The sequence below is a fragment of the Amblyomma mixtum genome, chromosome 3 (genome assembly GCF_055824585.1).
Source record: "Amblyomma mixtum isolate Tamu chromosome 3, ASM5582458v1, whole genome shotgun sequence".
Lineage (NCBI taxonomy): Eukaryota > Metazoa > Arthropoda > Arachnida > Ixodida > Ixodidae > Amblyomma > Amblyomma mixtum.
Window position 1 is genome coordinate 425,866,229 of NC_143014.1, and position 20,849 is coordinate 425,887,077.

Here is a 20,849-nt window from a genome sequence, read left to right on the forward strand (position 1 = left end):
AAATGATATCCTGGTGTACAAGAACGACCGTTTGCAGGCACCACTGAGGATGGGAGAATGCGCTGAGTGGGCTCCAGACTACAGAAAAAATTACGCAAGAACTTTGATGTGCCTCTAGACAGCGTGTATAAAAACAAACGTTTCGAGAATGTAAGGCAGCCGAATTTCTAGGCTTGTAAGGCTTGTCCTTCCACCAAAGGCAGCGTCTTTAATTCATTCGTCTATGGGCGAATGTACCGTACATATTTTTGTCGACCAGGGAAAACACGACGCTGATTCTTTTCGTTAGAGATGGAGCGCGTCTATTGTAGTAAGCATCGACCTTTATTCCTCATTAATCTTGTTCATGCTGTTCTTTTCTCACGGCTGTCTTTGACATGCAGTATACATTCAAACTGCGGTGGCAGCGACCGGGCAAGGTGTTTTTGTGAACAGAGAGGCCTGAAGGCGAGCCGGTTTTTGGGAGAACTTCAGCTCACAAAAACTCGCCACGCTCGCGCATGGCTATCGATAGCCCAATACTTTTGCTTCTCTTGACCACGAACTATTTATGCAAGGAAAAAAAAATCCAAGAAAACCCATGCGGCAAATTCAGCATTATCGAGCACCGTATAATTACCCTATGCCTTATGGTGACTTTTCGCAAAGGGCATGGTGGTTTCCATCCGCCGCGATGGCGTAGTGGCTACGGCGCTCAGTTGCTGAGCCCAAGGACACGAGATCAAATCGGGGCGGCGGCGGGTGCATTTTGTTAGAGGCGAATTGCGAAAATGCTCCTGCGCTGCCCGATCAGAGTGCACTTTAAAGAACTCCAGGCGGTGAGAATAAATCTATTGGGTTAGGCACTTGTTGGGTAAGCAAAAGCGGTGCTTATCAATACATGCACTTTTTGGCACTAACTTACTGCCTTCGCATGGCTATGTCTTCTGTTTTAATGATACAGCCATTACTTCTTGTAGCGCCACTCGTAGATGTTTTTTTTTCTGTGCTGTGCTGGTGTATTTTTGAGAGATTGTCGTAAATTGGTAAATATTCGAAAATTACTTATACGAAAAACATAACGGTCATCTCAAACCCCAGGGCCGAATAGCCCGTAAACTTAGCGTTAGTGCGACGCAAATTTGGGCGCTAAAGGTGCTGTTCTCGGCGAAGCATGGGACATTTATTGAAAACTTCATTCAAGGGGCCCTATGACGGAGGAGAACGAATTTTTTGTTCGTGGCATGGTCCATATGGGTCGGGTCGGGTCGGGTCCAGTGCTCGTTAAAGAACCACAGGCGGTGGGAATAAATCTATTGGGGCTAGGCACTTGTTGGGCAGATGGCGCCAGGTACCCGGAAGCTGCATGCATGCCTGCCATATCGGGGCCAATCAGCGTGTGCTCACTGGCTGTGGGCGGTATCCCGTTGCTCCGGTAACGGTAACACGGTACACAGTATGCTAAAGGTGTCTATTACCCCTCTAATGCGCGTCGGCTGCGTGTGGCCTAGGCAAAGACGCGTGCGTCATAGACTTCCGCTCGGCGACGCGAGCAGTGATTGCGGTGCAATCACGTGCACATTAGAATGGAGACATTAGAACACATGTTCCTGCTCTATGCGTCCTTCACAGAGCCGCGTGGCTAGATGCCCGCGGCTTACAGGGAGCTGGCCATCATCCCGGACAATCTCAAGGCGCTCCCGTGGCAGCGCCTTGAGACTATCCGGGAAGATGCCCAGCTCCCGTGGCAGCACGGTAGTGTGCGCACCCGTGACAGAAAAGCAATGAACCTCTGTACCTTCATCGAGCAGAAGGGTCTGACTTCCCGCTTCCTAATCACCAAGTAGTGCGTGCGTGACTTGAACGCTCGGTGTGTGCGTGCGGCCGATGCGTTCGAACTATGCGTGCGGCCTCCCCACCACCCCTCCCTTCGCCTATGTAGTGCGCCACGAGCGCGAATAACAGCGACAGGACGCTATACGCGTGGCTTTGTATATGCAGTGTGTTTTAATCTTGTGAAATTACATAGGCAGTGGTCGCCCGCGCGTGGTTATATTTCGGACAGCGCCTGGACTATCGCACGCGAGCGGCGAGCGCGGGAGCTTGTTTAGGTTTGGTAGTATGTAAATACGGTACTCAGCTCTCCCCTTTCCTTTCGCGCTATCGCTGCCACTGTACTTCTCTTAGCTATCCTCTCCCTTTCATTTCCACCGGCCGCAGCACCGGTACTTAAGATGTTAAATAGTAACTGAAGAGGCGGGCTAAATGCTTCCTTTCCTTTTTGTATTTTTCTTTCAATAAACCACTACTACCAGAGCGCAGTGCTCGAGAGGAGGCGCGGAGTGCTTGCCCTTCTCAAAGAAATGCAAATGAAGACAAACGAACTGAGCACCGTCGCGGATTCCCCTAAAAACATTTAACCAACGCTAACTAGTTCTGCGGCCTGGGGGTGTACTCTGCCTTTTATGAAGTTATTTATCGCAGTTTTTGAGTCGCTTATTATGGTCTTTTCCTGCGAGACTTTTATGCACATGGCGTATGCAATTGCTGATTCTTCTGTTTCTTCTGGAATTTTCGCTGGTATGGTCGCAGCTGCCACCGTTTATAAAACTTTTTGAAAAGGATCTATAAACGATCGCAGCTGCTATGCATTCTCCTTTGTGGTCAGCTACAGCCACAACATATTCCTCTTTGTGCCTGTACTCGGCAGCGTCGACATACACCACTGACTCGTCGTCTTTAAGTTTATTGCGCATATTGGCCGCGTGGGCTTTCTTTCTGCTGATGTTGTATGCCATTCTTGCGAAGACCTGGTCGCCGGTGGTCGGCAGGCTGGTTTTGTCCATGTCACGTGCGTCAGAGCATGTCAGCATGTCACACTGCGAAGGCATCTGGTCGTCGGTCCCGTTGTCATTATTGTCGGCCTAGTGTCATAGCTTGGTCTGCCACAGACACGGTCTGCCGACCGGTCGACCGAACGTTGGTGTCGTCGTCGTATCTGCGGCGGCGTTTTGTCGGGCTACTGTAGGCTACAGCCGTCTCCGGCGCAGGAGTTCGCGGCGGCCACGAGAGGAGAGGCCACACCAAGCCTCCCTCCAAAGGCGCATGAGCGCATAAAACACTCTCCCGGCCAGCTGATTACGGGGACCTGCCGGTGAACAACGACGGCTGCTCTGTGACCTTGCTGTTCGTCGGATGACATGAAAGCCCTGTACTAGCTGTGCTGCAGTCGTCAACGCAACGCTCGTGTGCACTTCATCGTTGGAGAAGTTGTCCAGGAAAACATGTTCACCTCTCCATTTAGACGCGGCCGATCATCATCACCATCATGCGTCAGGACAGCACCAGCTGGGCGAAGGGTAAGTTCCTTCGTGGGTGAAGCGGAAGCAGCGACGGGAGTGTTACCTCGAAGGTACGCACGACTCCGCGGAGCCAGTGAGTGTCTGCTGGATCCGACCAGCATCACGAGTGGCTGCATCCGCTCGCTCTCGGTACCTTCCACGGCAGGCGGCCCTGCTTGGGGACTTCTGGCTTCAGGTAGCAAAGCTTTCTTGGGGCGAAGTGGCTTTGCCCAAGAATGCGGCGGGCACGGGCAGACCTGGTTACCATTCTGGTTACGTTCACTGCCGATACCGCCGAAGTCGCACCCCTGCCCCAGCCGGCAAGTCGGAAGTCGTTCTTGCGTAGCCTTCTACTTCCGAGGAATGCCTCGTAGATGTTTCGTAGCTTACTCTCACGCTTAGTGCTTTGTTTGGAAGTGCAGTAAACAGCATAGATTGTTCACGCTGCAGCCGTGGTGCGGAAGACGGTGCTAATATCCCCACAGGTTCAAAGTAGGACGCAGAGTTCATGAAAGAATGCGAAGAGAAAAAGAGAGGACCCACACAGTTTTCGTGACCAATTCGTTATGACACAAAACATCAATATCTGTACCACCGAGCAGAAACAGCAGCCTCAAAAATAATACCGCGGTCATACGGGCGCCTTCGGTCGAGATGAACTGAGTGCAGCTCCGGTATTGCTACACGTCCAACAGACCTCTCCCCGCCTGCGTCACGGATGACGCTTCGACGGAGGGGCTAAGGGTGAGCCTTGTCGTGGTTGGCAAAAAGTTCCCTTGTTTACGACGTGGTGCAGTGGATTTGGCCTTCTGTGGTGACAATCTCGTTTGTTTTAGTGCGAAAACAACGCTAATCCGAACGTTCGGAGCCTAGCACAATCACCTCTAGCCTGTTTTGTGCAATGCAAGAATCCGAATGGAGAAACAAAGAAAGAAAATATCATGAATATTCGCTACTGGGAGTTGACCCGCGGTGGCGGAACAGATCAGCCTCAAAGGCCGCTGCGCGAGAGCACTAGGCTATCGCCGCAGCATTTTTTCATTTATTGCATGGAAAAACTGCCGAAAAGCAAAGTCTGAAAATGTTCATGCTATAAAACACCAGCCTGCGTAATACGAACAGTCTTCCTTTCATCGCGCAGCGCCCGACAAGATGATTGCTCATCCAGAAACATACGGGACCTAGACCTTAAGGCCCCCTTGTATATTTTGGTTTCAAACTGTTGAAGCTCTCCTTTTACGGTAGTGATATCTTCGATAGGCTATTGCCGCAGCAGAACACGCCTCATGTTAAACTGCGCAGCACTCTATCGCACTGTGCACTGCAGAGCGTCGTCTTCATCAACATCCATCTGCAGCGCGAACGCTCCGTCCCGCGGCACTGCCCTCTCATCGTCGTCTTCTACGTAGCAAAAAACCATGCTTTCGCACTGATTCGAATGCAGTAAACATTCTCTATAATTTTTCTGAATGCTGTGCAGTTGTTAAGGGGTAAAATACGGCAATCGATTGAAGAAGACCAGCGGCATATGGGTTTTGGAGCCGTGCGAAGATCAAAGTGACAGACGTCAAGCGCGGTGATGATTTGCGATATGCACTTGATTTGAAGCCGATTATCCGGGTAAACTCGTGCAGCCATCTATTTTGGGATCAACAAGCAAGCACTTAGCTCGCTCTAGTGTCCTCCCGAACCAATCGAGCGGGAATCATGACCGATCGAGCCCTGAAGGGTCCGGTGACATGCGATCGCTTGAAGTAATCTAAGAACTTTTCCTTAGGCATTCAGTGTATTCAGATCGCGTTCAAGAAGTTAGCTTCTGTCACGAGACGGCTCGCAAGTGTATGCCAGCACCCTGGCTGCTGAAATACAGCCGCATTCTAACCAAGAATTGGAGCATACCGCATTCGAGCGCTGTAGTGCACGGGTCGAAAGAAAAGCAGTTGCGCTTGCGTCCTTCAAGCGCACTTTTGAATATTAATGTGCTTTGCATGGATATCATGCATTGTTGCACGAAACGCGCTTAACTACCCCACTATTTGGCACGCGCATCGCATAAGCTTTTCCGGACTACACTTACCATACATAGCATACATCCTAGCAGTGATAACACGTGTTTGTCAGGCAGAACGTAATATATACGAGAAAAACTAAAAATGACTATAGTTGAGAGAAAAATCGCCGGCAATCGTTTGTATACTACTGCTTTCGCTCACGGGCGCCCACGCTTAGTAGGTGTTGGCAGTCGCTTTAGTGAAGGACCTTTAGAAAATATAAACCTCAAGCGAAGTTCTGAAATACCCCCTTGCCAACGTACCTGTTCATCGCGAGGCCCTATACTTTTCAAACCGCTGGTACGATGTCATTGGCTCGCGCACTGTACGAGCCAGGCTTGTTCTAGCTAGGTACGCGAAAATATTTCCGATGTGCACGTGTGCGGGGACACTTAAGGTTATTTTATTGCTAAAGCAACACTACTCGCACTTTCAAGCCTTCGCGTGACCCGGCCGCAGTTAAGTTTGACCTTTACCGGCGTGAATATGGGTGACCAACTCGCTCCTTCAGAGAGCCCGGCTGCAGTTACGCTGCGCCGCGTACCTGTAGCGCTACTGCCGCTGTGACGTCATACCAGCTGTAGATTATGTTTTCTTTCTCTCAGTCGCAACAACAACAAAAGCAAAATATAAAAAAATGCCGAAGACGCTTTAAGTCGTCGCGCAGCGGCGGCCGGTAGCCACGCGTGACCTGTAGACGCGGCGCACTGCGTTCCTTCAGTTGGAGGCGCTACGCTTTTGCTTTCGCAACCTATCAGGCTTGACCAAAGCTAAGCCCCCGCCAATTTTTTTCCAGTTGCCAATCGCTAATGGGCGCAGGTACTGGAATGGCGCTTACTTGTATCCGATATGTATATTGTTAATGCACAATTTTAGGCAGAATAAACACATCGTCGGACAGCTCCGCAACTCTCCGCAGAGCACGCAGACCGGACCGGAAAGGCCACTTTTGCCAACCAAGCCTGTTTTCTCTTGGCGCTGCCCCTTGCCCACGTATACATGCTCCCCTCACGTTACATTGTTTTCAAACAGTAATCGAGCCTGATACTGCTCAACCCCAAGCCGGCTTCTGTAGCGCTATCGAAACAAAAATGAAACGTGCAGAAAAGCAATGTATAAAGGCTGTAAAATTTTAAAATTGATGTTTATTTTATGTAGTGTGGTCTAATTTTCCAACACTATTTTCACTCTCTCAACACCGGCCGCCTTCCTTGAGAGTAAACACATATAGCACCCACTTGCACAAGCACGTACTATGGTGTTTGGCTTGCGTTTGTGATAAAACCTCCTATAGCTGCGTCACAGTCATGGGATTTTTGATTGAAAATTTTTACATAAATATTTATGTTTGTGTTTCAAGTGCTTTAGTGCTTTAATGTTCTGTTCTATTTACCTTCGTTACAAACGAATTTATTGCCATTCGAACACTGATGATGGTGATGATGATAATACTTGATGATGATGATGAATATGATGATATAGTACTCGTTCAACGCTGACAGCGTCAGACGAGTGTCCACCACATGATGAGCTGGGCTCTCATTGCGGACATGACGCCGTTGCGTTGTTCGTCTTCCGCCGGCGCAAGTCGCACTAACAGCTTAGTGGCGAAGGCAGCCTGGGGCCCTCTCTCAGTTGAGGCGACAATTGTTCGCATTGGAGCAGGATGTGATGCGCTTTTTCCATACTTCTGCACCATAATAGGTGGTTCATTCACACTCACAGCCCCTCACACTTACACACTCTCACACTCATGTCCACTCACACTCGCAACCACTAAATCACACTCAGGTCCACTCACAACCACTCACTCACAGTCACAACCACTAGCACTAACACTCATCACCATTCGCGCTTACAACCACTAACTCACACCAGTCAGTCACAGCGACTCACACACTCATGTCCACTCACACTCACATCCACTCACACTCACAGTCATGAGTGCGAGTGCTAGTGAGGCGGTATGAATGTGCACTCATGAGTAAGTATGCCGGCCTATTGCTGTTTCCTGTTCGCTCCCGCAGGCCCTGCACACTGCCACCTGCGCCTCGGGAGAGGGGTCGAAGCAGCGGTGGGATACTAGTGCGCGGAGCGCTCCTGCCCATGCCTCGAAGAATAGCGTGCTGCCTACGCTGTTGTGCAGCAACTGAGTGGAGATCGCCCAGTTGTGTGCGTGGTACAGAGCCAGGGTCGTCTTTTTTCTGGTGGTGGTGTAAGTGGTTTATTTAAAAAATAAAAAAGTGAAGCAAAAGAGTGTTGCCGGCCGCGGCAATTGCTATCTAATATCTTAAGCACCCGAGCTGCAGCGGGCGGAAATGAAAGGGAAAGGAAGAGGATAGTGAGGAGAAGTATAGAGGGGAGCGACAGCAAGAAAGGACAGGGGAAAGCTTTGTACACTATTTACAAAATACAAAAGTAATCAAGTTCGCGCCGCTCGCCCGCTAATGTCCAAGCATTGTCCGAAAATAAGTGCGCGCGAGCGGCCACTGAATCACTTACAAAAGAAGTAAACTCTATATACATAGCCACGCGCACGTAGCGTCCTGTCTCGGACTAATCGCGAGCGCGGCACATGCACTAGCGGCCGGGGTGGGGCGCCCAGCCGCGTACGTTTTACATTTAACGTACGTACGTTTTATATTTAATAAGTACAACAGAACTGATTCCCCATCCTCGTTAATGGCAGCAAATAATATTAAACCTCTCCACGTCAGAGGCTCAGACGCAAGATAGCCCGTCTATCTTTCCTTCACCAACTAATCCACGGAAAACTAGGCATCTCTCCAGTCCCCTATGCACAGTTTTCTGAAACGCGTAGAACTCGACGTCATCATAATCACACTTTAGCACCATACTTCGCGCATACTAACGCTTTTAAATTTTCTTTTTTCCCGAAAACTATTGACGAATGGAACGCCCTGCCTCTACAAGTGATATCGGCTGTTGATTTTGACAACGTACTTTGTGAGCTATTTTAGATTGTATATGTGCTACACTGTTGTGTGAATGTGTTTTTCTGCCCTCCCTGCCTGGACCCAAATGAGGGTCTGCGGTATTGTGAAAATAAAAAAAAATAAATATACCGTCCGAGGTGGCCCCCACGGAGTGTTCGTGTCACGCGTGCACTACCTGGCGAAGAGCAAGCGGGAAGTCAAGCCCGCCTGCTCAATGAACGCACAGAGGCTCACCATTGTTCTGTCAAGGGTGCGCGCACTGCCGCGCGGCCACAGAAGCTCTTCGACGCTGTCCGGGATGATTCCCAGCGCCCTGTAGGCCGCGAGCATCACGCGACGCGGCACTGCAGAAGCGGTACAGTGAAGGAGAATGCGCTCCAATGTCTCCACTGCACCGCATTCAGCGCACGCGTCGCTCGACGAACGTCTTTTTTCTGCCTGGCTTCCGTCTTTTTCGCGTTCTCTGCCTGATGCACTTGAGTGCGTATAGCATTGTTGTGTTTAGTGGGCTCATCTCTGGTGTGCGCCGAGAAGGCATATTTCCGACGAAGGGATTGCACAGGGGCACACCACGGTGTCCTAATGCCGGTCATACATGCATGCCGGAGCAGCCTCCAAGGCCACCTGGGGTCATCCATGGAGCGGGGGCGCGCTTCATATGCGATTTTGCTGCGGGTTTCGCGGGCTTCAAGCGTCGACCATCCCATGTCTCCCTGAATCACCTCTACAGCAACTCCAATGTGGCAGCCAAGCGCTAGCCTGTAGAGCTCGCGCTGGCCACGTTCGACCCGCTCTCTTGTGGGGGCGTAGAAGCACAGGATGGCGTTTGCGAAAGTCAGCCCCGGCACATAAACGCATTTCCATAGCTTGAGCACCAACTCGCCCAGTCCACCCTCCTCCTACAGGTCAAGGTTATCTTCCCCTGTCGATGGGAACGGCCAAGGGATTGCAGGAGCTCAGTGCAGTGTGTCTTGGTCAAGCCTGTGGACCAGCTCTTTTCCTGCAAATCCAGCATGGCCAGGAACTCATCGGAGCATGACGGTGCGATGTGGTAGGTATTCTAGCGCGGTGTGCAGATGCCTTTTCGTATCAATTAAGCCTCGAGAGAAATTTACTCTCTCCACACTTCGTACACTACTTTTTTGAACACCTGTCGGCAATTCAAATGCAATCGTATCCGGAGAAGAAGGTTTCGATTTATGACGCTTAGTTGAGCTAGTTCGGTCGACATCTGGGGCACAGGAAGACACTGGCATAAGCGAGCAGGACATGACGCATGCACTGTCAACCAAGGGCGAATGCGTCGTTTTAACGCAATAGCGTTAAGGAGCTCGTGTCGCAGAAAATCTCTCGTCGCCTTCGTCGTCGTCGTCTTGTCGTTGACCGTGCGCGAAAGATCCACGAAAAATCACCAGACAACAACCTAGGACGCAAGCGGGCCACTTAGGTTGCGTGACCTTGCGGCGTCATCACAACACGCCCACCGGATAGTGAGCAAACTGCCCACCGTGGCAAGGTGGCAGTTAATGATTGGTCGCTAAAGATAGCTCAGGAAGAGCAACCTGAATCGCACAAGGGCCACCGCTGGGAGCACTTCCCCTCACAAAGCAGTGGCGCATAGCTTAACCACTGCACCACAGCGCCATTTAGTAGTTTTTGAGGAAAGGAAATGGCGCAGTAACTGTCTCACTTGTTGGTGGGCACCTCGATCGAACGTGAGGGAAGGGAGCAAGGTAGGAGTGAAATAAGAGAAACAGAGGTGCCGTTGTGGAGGACTTCCGGATCATTTCAATCACCTGGGGATCTTTAGCGTGCACTGACATCGCTCAGCACACGGGCGCCTTCTGAGCTTCACCTCCAACGAAACGCGGCCGCCGTGGTCGGGTTCTAACCCGCATACTCCGGCTCAGTAGCTGAGCGCCCTAACCACTGAGGCATCGCTGCGCCAGGAGGGTTATGAGGACTCCCAGGGTACTATGGATGTAGAGTTGAGAATGACCTCCCTCATATATGAGAATTAGCACATTACGCTGTCGCGTCATACCCACTGTTCTCCACTAGGTAGCTGGATGCTGCATTCCCGCTTTCCGAGACAAGCGCGAATGAAGCCACCGGAAGTTGGACGGCTTGTCCCGGAAGTCGGGTGTGTGCTGTGTATTTCAATGCAAAAAGTCGCGACTTTCGTCCTTTTGTTCTCAGTGTTTTGCGCTGTTCTCGTGTAATGTCTGCTGTTATATGAAAGGAACAAGCAAGCTGAACGCGAGAAATGAAAGCATTGTGAGCAGAACCCTGTAATTTTAGAGAAACTGAAGACAACATGCGTGCAGGTCTCACCCTGCCCCGGAAAAGGAGTACGTACATTAAACACTATGTTTTTGTTGGGTTCTTGCCTTCCGAGCGTGAAGGAGAAGTAGTGGAATGACGATGTGGCTAGGTCATCTTAAAACCGAATTTTTGTGTAGCAAAAAAAAAAGGCACAGCACGAGAGGAACGACTGACAAGAAAGACGAAGGCTGCAGTGCGCGTGAGAAGCGCTCTTAGAAGTCAACTGCACCAAGCACCACGAATAAAAGCCCATTCAGGCTTAACTTGCTACAATACGAAACAGTACATGACACGCTCCGTCGAAAAAACAGAACCATACCTTTTGGAGGCGCTAATGCGAACCAACCGAACACCGTCGACACCTCACCAGATAGTAGCCTAGCCATCGCTCTGGTGTTGTCTAAACATAACTCGGTAAAATGATCGCTGCAAAGTCAGCTGCCTGGTGAATGTTTGCACCTATTCTTTTTTAAATTTATCCCCCATTGATAGCATAACTTGGCCTTGAGCGCAGGAACGTGTATCACATTAAAGAGCGGTGTTGGCGACGGCAGCGACGGGACGAAACAGAGCTGAGCAGACGAGGTTCCATAATTGCTGTGTGTAGCAACGTCCTGTCGTCTGCTAGTGTCGCCCCATTGCGATGCAAGGGGCCCTTATTTTTGAAACGTCTTTCCCGAAAACTTCGATGCTCTCCTCGCTCAGTTGACGGCGCAACAGGTAGGCATTGTCATGGAAAAAGACGAGAACGGCGAAAAAACAAAATGCTAAGTGGGAAAACAAAACTGGAACCAAAAAACCGTGCAGAAGTCTGATTTCGTGCACTGCCAAAGGCTGACTTCCGGGACAAGGCCGCTTACTTCCGGTGGGTTCACGTTCGGGCGCTCAGTGCGCCATCCAGCCCCGTAGTGGAGATCAGTGGTCATACCTTTAAGGCGGAGCTTCAGTGTCCCCTCTAATTTTTTGTTTACTGATTTGAGGTATTTGGCCTGTCACGAACGATTTGCTTTTGAGCACTGTGCGTGACATGAGACCAGTGCCTCAAATGAAGGTTTATATGCTATGCGTATCCGCTCGCAATGCCCGCTCTCGTGTTTGTGTTCTGCGCACACAGGATACACTTGTAATTTTATTGGTCAGTATCTATGGGCATGATCTGTTTACTTGCTACACGTCCACGACAAGCTTTATTCTCTAGTCGCTGTCCTCGTCTTCGTTGTTGCCACGTGCGATAACAGATGCGCACATTGCAGGCGCAGCAATTTCTGTTGTGCAGTTAATGGAAGGAAATACCTCATCGGCCATTCAGTTTGACCTCGGGTGGATTGTTTCGATGATCCTGTTGAAAATGCCTAATAGGTTGCATTTTGTTTCACCGCTTGCTATGGCGAGTAGTATGCATTGTGGTTAGAATCGATAAGTATGTCAGAAATAAGCGAAGAACGCAGTCGGGCACGTTGCAATGGAAATTGCTCTACACGCCTGCGGCGGAGCTGCGGCTAGCAGGATTTTGAACATTTACCGCAGCGGGAGTTTCTCGCATAGATAGAGCATAACCAGCAATATATTGTCAGTCTGTATATAATGTTCGGTAACGCGGACGGAGAGCTCAACACAGACAGATCTACCAGCTTCATCTACCTCCGCACCGAGCTCCTTCTCCGCTTCGTCGGCGACACAAAACATGCGACAATATTATCATGGGCTGGCCGTCGTATGATCTGTACGCTGCTCTAGGACCAACTATGGCTTAACTCACGAATCATGGAGGAAAAAGTAAAAAGGATAGGCCGCGACGTAGTATTTTATGGAACTGACCAGCTCTAAGATGAAGCTATGGAAGTGTCATTCAGTGTACCGAAAATGACCCCGTTACCTGTGCCTGCTCCATACGCGGTCGTATAGACCGGGCGGAAAAGTTGCATTTACGTACTTTGGAGCTATGATGTGGTTGAAGCGAGGTGTGGTTTTTGCAGCCTTGCGTACGGCACATTTATACAACTGAGCGAGGCTGCCGCGTTTGAGTCCGGTTCCTGGTAAATCTGCTTCCCGTGGCCCCGATGCGAGGCGGAGATGCACACGTACAGCCAGCCTTGCTCCGTGCAAGGCTGGAACCGTAGGTGGCCTGAGAGGATGAAATATGAGGCTGTTGCTACTTTGTTGGCAGATAAGCCTGCGGGAGAAAACTGGCATTACATTCCAGCTGTGATTTTCAAAGCGCAAACTAAACACATATGCCTCTCTGGCACATGCGGACACAAATAACAAGGCGCAGCTGCAGACAAATGGGCCATGTTTTAGTGAATTCCTGAAATTCGCCTTTTCTCAACAGATTTGCAATCGATCCCTTAAAGGGACATAAGGCATACTTTGCGAGACTTATTCAAACGTCGTAAAGCTTTAAACCGGTCTCGCCATTCACCCGAACACGTTCAAAGCTGCTGAAATATAGCCGGGCATGGAGAAAAGGTTAATAAGGTAGATTGGGGAGCTAGTTGGTTCATGATCGTATAATTGAGCTGCTGAAAGTGAACAGGGACGTTGAAGGACACATAATGATGAAGACGATGCAGCGAAATGTAGAAAGGCTCACGGCAGTGGAGATGAACGTTAATAAGGTGGATTGGGGAGCTGGTTGGTTCATGATTGTATAATTGAGCAGCAGAAAGTGGGCAAGGATGTTGAAGAAACGTACAGACGAGGACGATGCTGCGACACGTAGAAAGGCTCACGGTAGGAGAGATGAACGTTAACAAGGTGGATTGGTGAGCTAGTTCGTTCATAATCGCATAATTGAGCAGCAGAAAGTGAACAAGGACGATGAATAAAAACACAAACGAGGACGATGCTGCGACACGTAGAAAGGCTCAGGGTAGTAGAGATGAGCATTAATAAGGTGGATTGGAGAGCTAGTTGATTCATGATAGTATAATTGAGCAGCAGAAAGTGAACAGGGGCGTGGAAGACACATGCAGCACCGTCCTCGTCTGTATGTTTCTTCAACGTACTTGTTCTCTTTCTGCTGCTCCGTTATACGAACATGAAAAAACCAGTTCACCAATCCACCTTATTAACATTTATCTCTACTGCCGTGAGCCTCTCTACATTTCGCAGCATCGTCCTGGTCTGTATGTTTCTTCAGCGTCCTTGCTCCCTTTCTGCTGCTGAATTATATGATCATGAACCAACTAGCTCACCAATCCACCTTATTACGTTCATCTCTACTGCCGTGAGACTTTCTACTTGTCGCAGCATCGTCCTCGTCTGTATGTTTCTTCAACGTCCTTGCTCCCTTTCTGCTGCTCAATTATACAATCATGGACCAACTAGCTCACCAATCCACCTTATTAACGTTCATCTCTACTACCGTGAGACTTTCTACATGCCGGAGCATCGTCATCTGTATGTTTCTTTAACGTCCTTGTCCACTTTCTGCTGCTCAGTTATACGATCATGAACCAACCATCTCACCAATCCACCTTATTAACGTTCATCTCTACTACCGTGAGCCTTTCTACTTATCGCAGCATCGTCCTCGTCACTATGTTTCGTCAACGTCCTTGTTCACTTTCTGCTGCTCAATTATACAATCATGGACCAACTAGCTCACCAATCCACCTTATTAACTTTCATCTCTACTACCGTGAGACTTTCTACATGCCGGAGCATCGTCATCTGCATGTTTCTTCACCGTCCTTGTCCACTTTCTGCTGCTCAGTTATACGATCATGAACCAACCATCTCACCAATCCACCTTATTAAAGTTCATCTCTACTACCGTGAGCCTTCCTACTTGTCGTAGCATCGTCCTCGTCTGTATGTGTCTTCAGGGCCGTTGTTCGCTTTCTGCTGCTGAATTATACGATCATGAACCAACTAGCTTACCAATCCACCTTAATAACGTTGATCCGTGAGCCTTCCTACTTGTCGTAGCATCTTCCTCGTCTGTATGTTTCTTCAGGGCCCTTGTTCACCTTGTGCTGGTTAATTATACGATCATTAGCCAACTAGCTCACCAATCCACCTTAATAACGTTCATCTCTACTACCGTGAGCCTTTCTAGTTGTCGCATCATCGTCGTCCGTATGTTTCTTCAACATCCTTGTTAACTTTCTGCTGCTCAATTATACAATGGAGAAAAGGGATGTGCGGAAAAGGCAGCAGCGGGAACTATTAGCCTTGTTTAATTTTTTGGAGGGTAGTAGATATTCAGTGTCCTCTGCATAGAGCATAGAAAAGAGGGGGAAGGCCAACGTTCTCGCGATGACATGGCTTGGTTGCCTGGTTGCGGGTTGCAGCCGAACATCAATAACCATCATGTCGTCATGGTAGTCCAGATGGTGGTAACCTGTCTTACACTTCAGATCCAAGAGGGAAGCTTTTGCGGTAGATAAAAATCTGTTAGTGCGCGCTTGCATGCGCGCAGCTTCAGGCCTACGCAGATCCGCGTGAAGCTTCGGTGCACGCCATGTATGAGGAAGAGCTGCTGGTACTTACAATGTGTGCGCCGCAACGCTTTCATTTGGCGTCTCGAGAACTATGCTGTGTAGTGATGAAAGGTAACTTATAAAAAGATGCAAAAGGCATTGAAGAACGGGTTCCTTTCCACGATCCATTTATGTGCTGAGAGACGCTGCTTTGTTATTTAGTGTCCGACAAGAGCGTCGAAGGAATTGACTGGAATATGCCAGTGGTACAGCCAGGTACGCATAGCATGAAGGCATGTATTTACAAGAAGGCAACTGGGGGCTCACGCCAGGTTTTAACGCGATAAGTTAAGGAGCTTGTGTCGCAGAAAATCCGGCTTCACTGTCGGCGTCCGAGCCAGTGACCGTGGGCAAAAAGTCCACGAAAAAGTGTACAGAAGCAACCAAGGAGGTAGGAGTGCCACCTTGGTCTCGTAACCTTGTGGCGCCATCGTAACCTACCCACCGGATTGTGAGCAAACTGCACACCGTGGTCGCTAGAGGTTGCTCGGGAAGAGCAACCTGTGTCGCACAAGCCCCACCGGTGGCACAGCCTGCCATTGCTTGGTAGTGGCGCATCACTTCACCACTGCACCACTGCGCCAGGATTGGTATGGAGACTCCCAGGGATCTATGAATGTCAAGTAGAGAACAATCGATTCCGCGCAAAAGGGCGTCAACCCATTAACGGCATCGCGTCATACCCTTAAGGCGGAGCTTAAGTGCCCCCTAGTTTTTTTTTATTATGTTCAGTTACATGCATGGCTCGGGGTCATTGGTTTAGTTGTTAGGGTTCTAATGGGATGCGTGGAGATTTTGTGAATTGAAATACGGCGATATAATGGCACATGCATTGATGGTCTTCATCGCCTCAGTAACGACGAATACAGTGCTTTCCGGGCGCAATACTCTTTTTCTTGCTTGTTAGTTCGGTTGCTGTCTCGCTTAGGGCACAGCTTGCCACCGTTATGCTTGTTGATAGTAGCCTCTCGCCTAGTTGGTGGATTAATTGCTGTCAGCGCTTTGGGCTGTACACAAGGGGTAACATTGTGGTGTCGAAAAATCTTAGTCCTTGCCGCTGTTGTATAGAGTGGTTCAATGGCCCATAGTAGTTATGCCATATTACAAGAGCACGTAAATTGTGTCCCACGGGCACTAATTTGTAGGTCTGACCTTAGATATCTGCAGTTTATTAACATTTATCTTGACACAAGCAGTATTTACTTGTTCCTATCAGATCTTCTAAACGGCCCTCAGCAGATGCCTGGACCGTTGCACGACTTTTGAGAAGGCGGGTGCAGTGAAAACAGCTCCAGTGAGGAAATAGCAGAAATTTTTTGAAATTGATTTCATTTGTTTTGAATGAACGGTGGTATGGTCACCACTTCATTTGCATTTGCATACAGCACGAACGTTTCGAACGTGTTCACGCTTTTGGCAGCCTTTCTGTGAGTGCCATGATGTCAATGTTTAACCTAACCACTTGATACAACCGACTTCCATTTGGCGGTCGGTTTGCGTCGAATACTTATTGTACATTGTATTCAGGCTTACTGGTTATGTCGACTTGATGTGACTAGCGTAGAATCATTGCTGAAATGAAATTGTGAGGGGGCGGTGAATGGAAGAGTTCTCAGAAACGTGGGGAAACATCAGCTATCGGCGGCACATTTTCAATGATTACGGGGCTTTTAAGCCAGTCCATGGCACTTTCAATAGATGCAGCTTTAATTACGACAACTCTGGATACTCTGTAACATAGTAATTGTTAACACAGTTCCTGAAGCTTATGCAAAATTTACCATATTAACTATGTCTTCATAGTTATACAAAACGAAACGTTGCATGAAGCTAAACTTATCAGCCAAATATACGCGCTTCTCAGTTTGCCTCTAATGCACTACATTTTTGTAGCAGCTAACCGAACAAGCCAAAGCTGGCCATTTTGACTATGGGTTCAGCTCGTTATTCACAGTGACTAATCCTGTATACCACACTGATGGGATCTTTTCGAAACTGCTGGCAGTAATGGCTGCCACATACCTTGAGTGAGGTTAGTTTTGACGAAGGCGGCGATGCCTCCAGCGAAGAAAGTCCCGCAAAGGGCGACAATGAATTCCGTCCCGTTGGCGCAGTGGAAAGCGACCACGTCTCCCATGCGCAGGCCGAGTTGCCGCAGGCCAGCAGCGACCCGGCGGGAAGCGTCGAGCAGCTCACCAAAGGTGTACTGGGCGCCGGACTTGACGTCCACCTTAAGCGGGACAAAAAAGTGGGAGCACTTCTCAGGCAGGCGTGTGCGTGTCACTTCATAGATCTAACTTACTTTTCCAGTCATTGGGAAGGTTATAATATTCAAATAGTGGGAATAATAACCTTAAACTCGAGTTCCGATGCTATCTTTAGATGGACATTGCTTCCTCTCGTAACTCTCTGCTATACTGAAAAACCGGCCATATATTTCTTCCTCTTGTGAATTCCCGACTATATTAAAAATGCGCCTTTATATTGGTTTACCTCTCTCTACTATATTGATAAACCGCCTCTATCTTATGAGCATTCTCATGGAATTATTCAGATTAATGAAGCCGGTGAACTGATGGCTTTGCACTGCTCCCATTGTGAGTGAAGTTCACGTAATGAAAACACGGCTTTTGGGAATAAAGCCATAGTTGTGATACCGTAGCTTTCAATCCTGTTCGAACCGCAGTGTTGAATTTGACACCACAGGAAAAGAGCTGTCATCATATCTTTTATACACTATTTTAAATTTTATTTATTTACTTACTGATACAGTCGGCACAGGCCAATAGAGCGTTTCAGGTTTGCAAATGCACCAACTTCGAAGCTATCTACAAATCTAATTCAACAAAAGCAATGAAAACAACGGGGTCTTTGTTAAGTAGCAAAATTTACTACGGTAATAAAAGCACTTAATACGACATAAACTGCTGTATGAACAAACTTAAAGGTGTACAGAAGTGTCTAAAAGCATACATATATTACCGCATTCAATCCAAAACATGGAATATTAAGGAAAAACGAGCGTATATAGGTGCAAAAAGCAGAAGGACTGTAACAAAAAGCGGCCCTATTGAGGTTGGTGCAAGTAGTGCTTAAAATTTTTATTCGCACGCTGTTGCTAGAGGTACCACTTAACGGGGCAGGCAGAACTACGAAAGCACCGAAGTTTGGGCCAGTTGGTATTGATCCATCTTGAAAACATAGCAGCACGAAAAAACGAGGACAAAATAGACACAGGTACGACAGGACATGTCCTGTCGTACCTGTGTCTATTCTGTCCTCGTTTTTTCGTGCTGCTACGTTTTCAAGATAGAACTACGAAGGTGCTTATGGAAAGCGCAAGTAAAAATACAAATGGCTGAGAGCACGATGGCTGAAATGCAGTGGCCGGCGCCGGTGAATCGCGGTTTCATCCGAGCGTCCGGTTTTGCAGCACACATCTTTGAACAACATGATAAATGGTCTGTAACTAATGTTAAAAAAAAGTGCAGCTTCTGCCACATCTGGAAGTATAAGTGACCAAGAACTCCCCGCCAACTTATTCATTCTCGGAATCACAACTTGAAAATGGGATAGTGGCAGCCGTACAAGCTACAAATGCTTGTCCGGGTTTTCTTGGCTTATGTGTACACCAAACCATCCTGATTGTACTTTACGCGTGTTGAAGCACGGTGCGGGCTGTTCATGCAAGCAGATGCCAGGGCGCCACACCCAGACATCCATTCGTAAGTACTTGGTGAGGCTGGAGCCTGTGACGTTCTCCAGGCACAGGAAAACTTTTGATAATTTTGTGACTTCTCCCATCCATGGCTCCACCCACGCACAAAATGTTATCTATTATTAAAGTTTCTGTGACATTTGAGCGCTTCGTCCTGTCTGCTTCTGTATCACCCCCGAGCACAGTTAATGTGCACGGAGTGTAAAAATGCATTCAGTATATGATAAAGAACTGTACTTGCCATGACTGTGGCTAGGAATAGGCAGCACGGGCTCCATTTTGCAGAGCATCAGCATCCGGCAATTATGTCAGAAAATGCCGCAAACAGTCAAACAAAACGCCCTGTTTTCATCGCCATGTTTTCATTTAAAGAAGCCTTCTTATCGACACGGGCTGCAATAGCAAGGTTTGTGGTTCCTGTGCTCTTGGATTCGTTGGAACGGTTTTCCTTTTTCATTGTTTATTTCGCATCATTTTTATCCTACAGCAGAATAAACCGATATTGACAGTGTGCGCTGTTCAGCTATTTCTAACGTATCTGAATAGAACGGCTTTCGATACCTCCTAGAGTCATCATGCTTATGTCTGGAGCTGGCTGTAGTGCCCCCAAAAATTTAAAGCCAGGGTTTTATTATTATTGCCCGAAAAGCAAAAATTTCTGGATATCAGTTTAGCTTCTTGTGGTAAATGGATTGCAAAGAAGTAAAAGTCGCGGACTGGGGCATGAAGTGCTAAAATGAAATAACCATATGTGTCACTAAAACCAGGCACTGTGAAAGCTGTTGTCTACTAACCAGGCACCGAATACGCTTAGAGTCTCTAGTACAGTTCGATGCAGATGCGCCGAAAGGGGCGGTACACGCGTTTGCAAAACAGTATTTTATCCACTGAACGATCACCAATGCATTGACGTAATGAAGAGTACGCTACTGTGATTCCACAGTAATTGACAAATTCGGCTGTATTCTCTACAATGAGGTCAATAGTAATGTTCTCTACATAATAGCATTCGTTAATCTACAGTCCAGGCAAAGCCACGTAAACATGACCCCAGTGCACAATGCCAGGCACTAATAAAAATGAATCCCAAGCAATAACTGGCTTCAGCATCTAATGCAGAAATGACCTAAAGGGACATTGAGGGAAGTATCAAACTAAGCAAAAAGAAGACATTATTGCTCGGCCTTTTTTCTGCAAGACGAGGTGGCTGCCTTGCGCACAAAATCGCAAACTAAAGCTCAGGAACTCTTCCTAGTTCAAACCGCATACGAAAAATGAACATTGTAGACAGCGCTCTCCGATCAATCAGGCGCCGCTGCCAAGACCAGAAAGCGGCTAGGAACCGACACTAGCCAGTCGGTCGAGTCAGCCGTAACGGTGGCCAGGTGCAAGGGCAGACTGTCTGAGCAGCTCCGAAAGGCAGATGCTCTCTGCTGCATCGCGTGGATCTCTGTCTGTGGATTGAGTCACTGTTGGCTTTTTAAAGCTAAAACTATAATACCTTAGTCGAAGAGTCAAACATAAGCCGTACAATCATCCACACACCTCTCTAGAGAGCTCGAGCGGCGCGCTGTGTGGTTTATTTATGGCAAGCGCCGGTGTATACCGCGCAAAATATTGCTTTAAAGGACATGAGGAGTTAAACACTATCCATCGAAATGAGCGCGCCCGATAAAGTGAGGTTTTGAGCCCTAGGCCGCACGTAAATGACGCAAATGTACTCTCCGGTGCCCCGTTCGAGCGCTCTAGACAGATGTGTGGATGACTGTACGACGACCAGCAGCAGCACGCGTCACAAAGCTTAGTCAAAGTCAAGCATAGAGTGTACACCGGCGGTGTTAATGTCACACAACGCAGCATCACGCGTTACAAGTGGGAAAGGAGGTAAGCCAGACATGGCAACCACGGAGAGTTTTTGCAGTGAAAGCTGTATAGCTTGGGCAAACCGCCAAACAAAGGAGGTACAACAATGGCGTCAATATCACACCACG

At 48.4% G+C, this 20,849-nt stretch overlaps 1 protein-coding gene across 1 annotated transcript in view; it reads right to left on the bottom strand.

Moving 5' to 3' along the window:
• LOC149357969 (luciferin 4-monooxygenase-like) overlaps nucleotides 1-20,849 on the bottom strand; it is a 65,181-nt gene that overhangs the window by 38,970 nt on the left and 5,362 nt on the right. Inside the window, exon 2 of the mRNA XM_089576690.1 lies at nucleotides 17,163-17,370. Within this exon, the coding sequence (XP_089432816.1) occupies nucleotides 17,163-17,370 (208 nt within the window). The remainder of the gene's footprint in view (nucleotides 1-17,162; nucleotides 17,371-20,849) is intronic.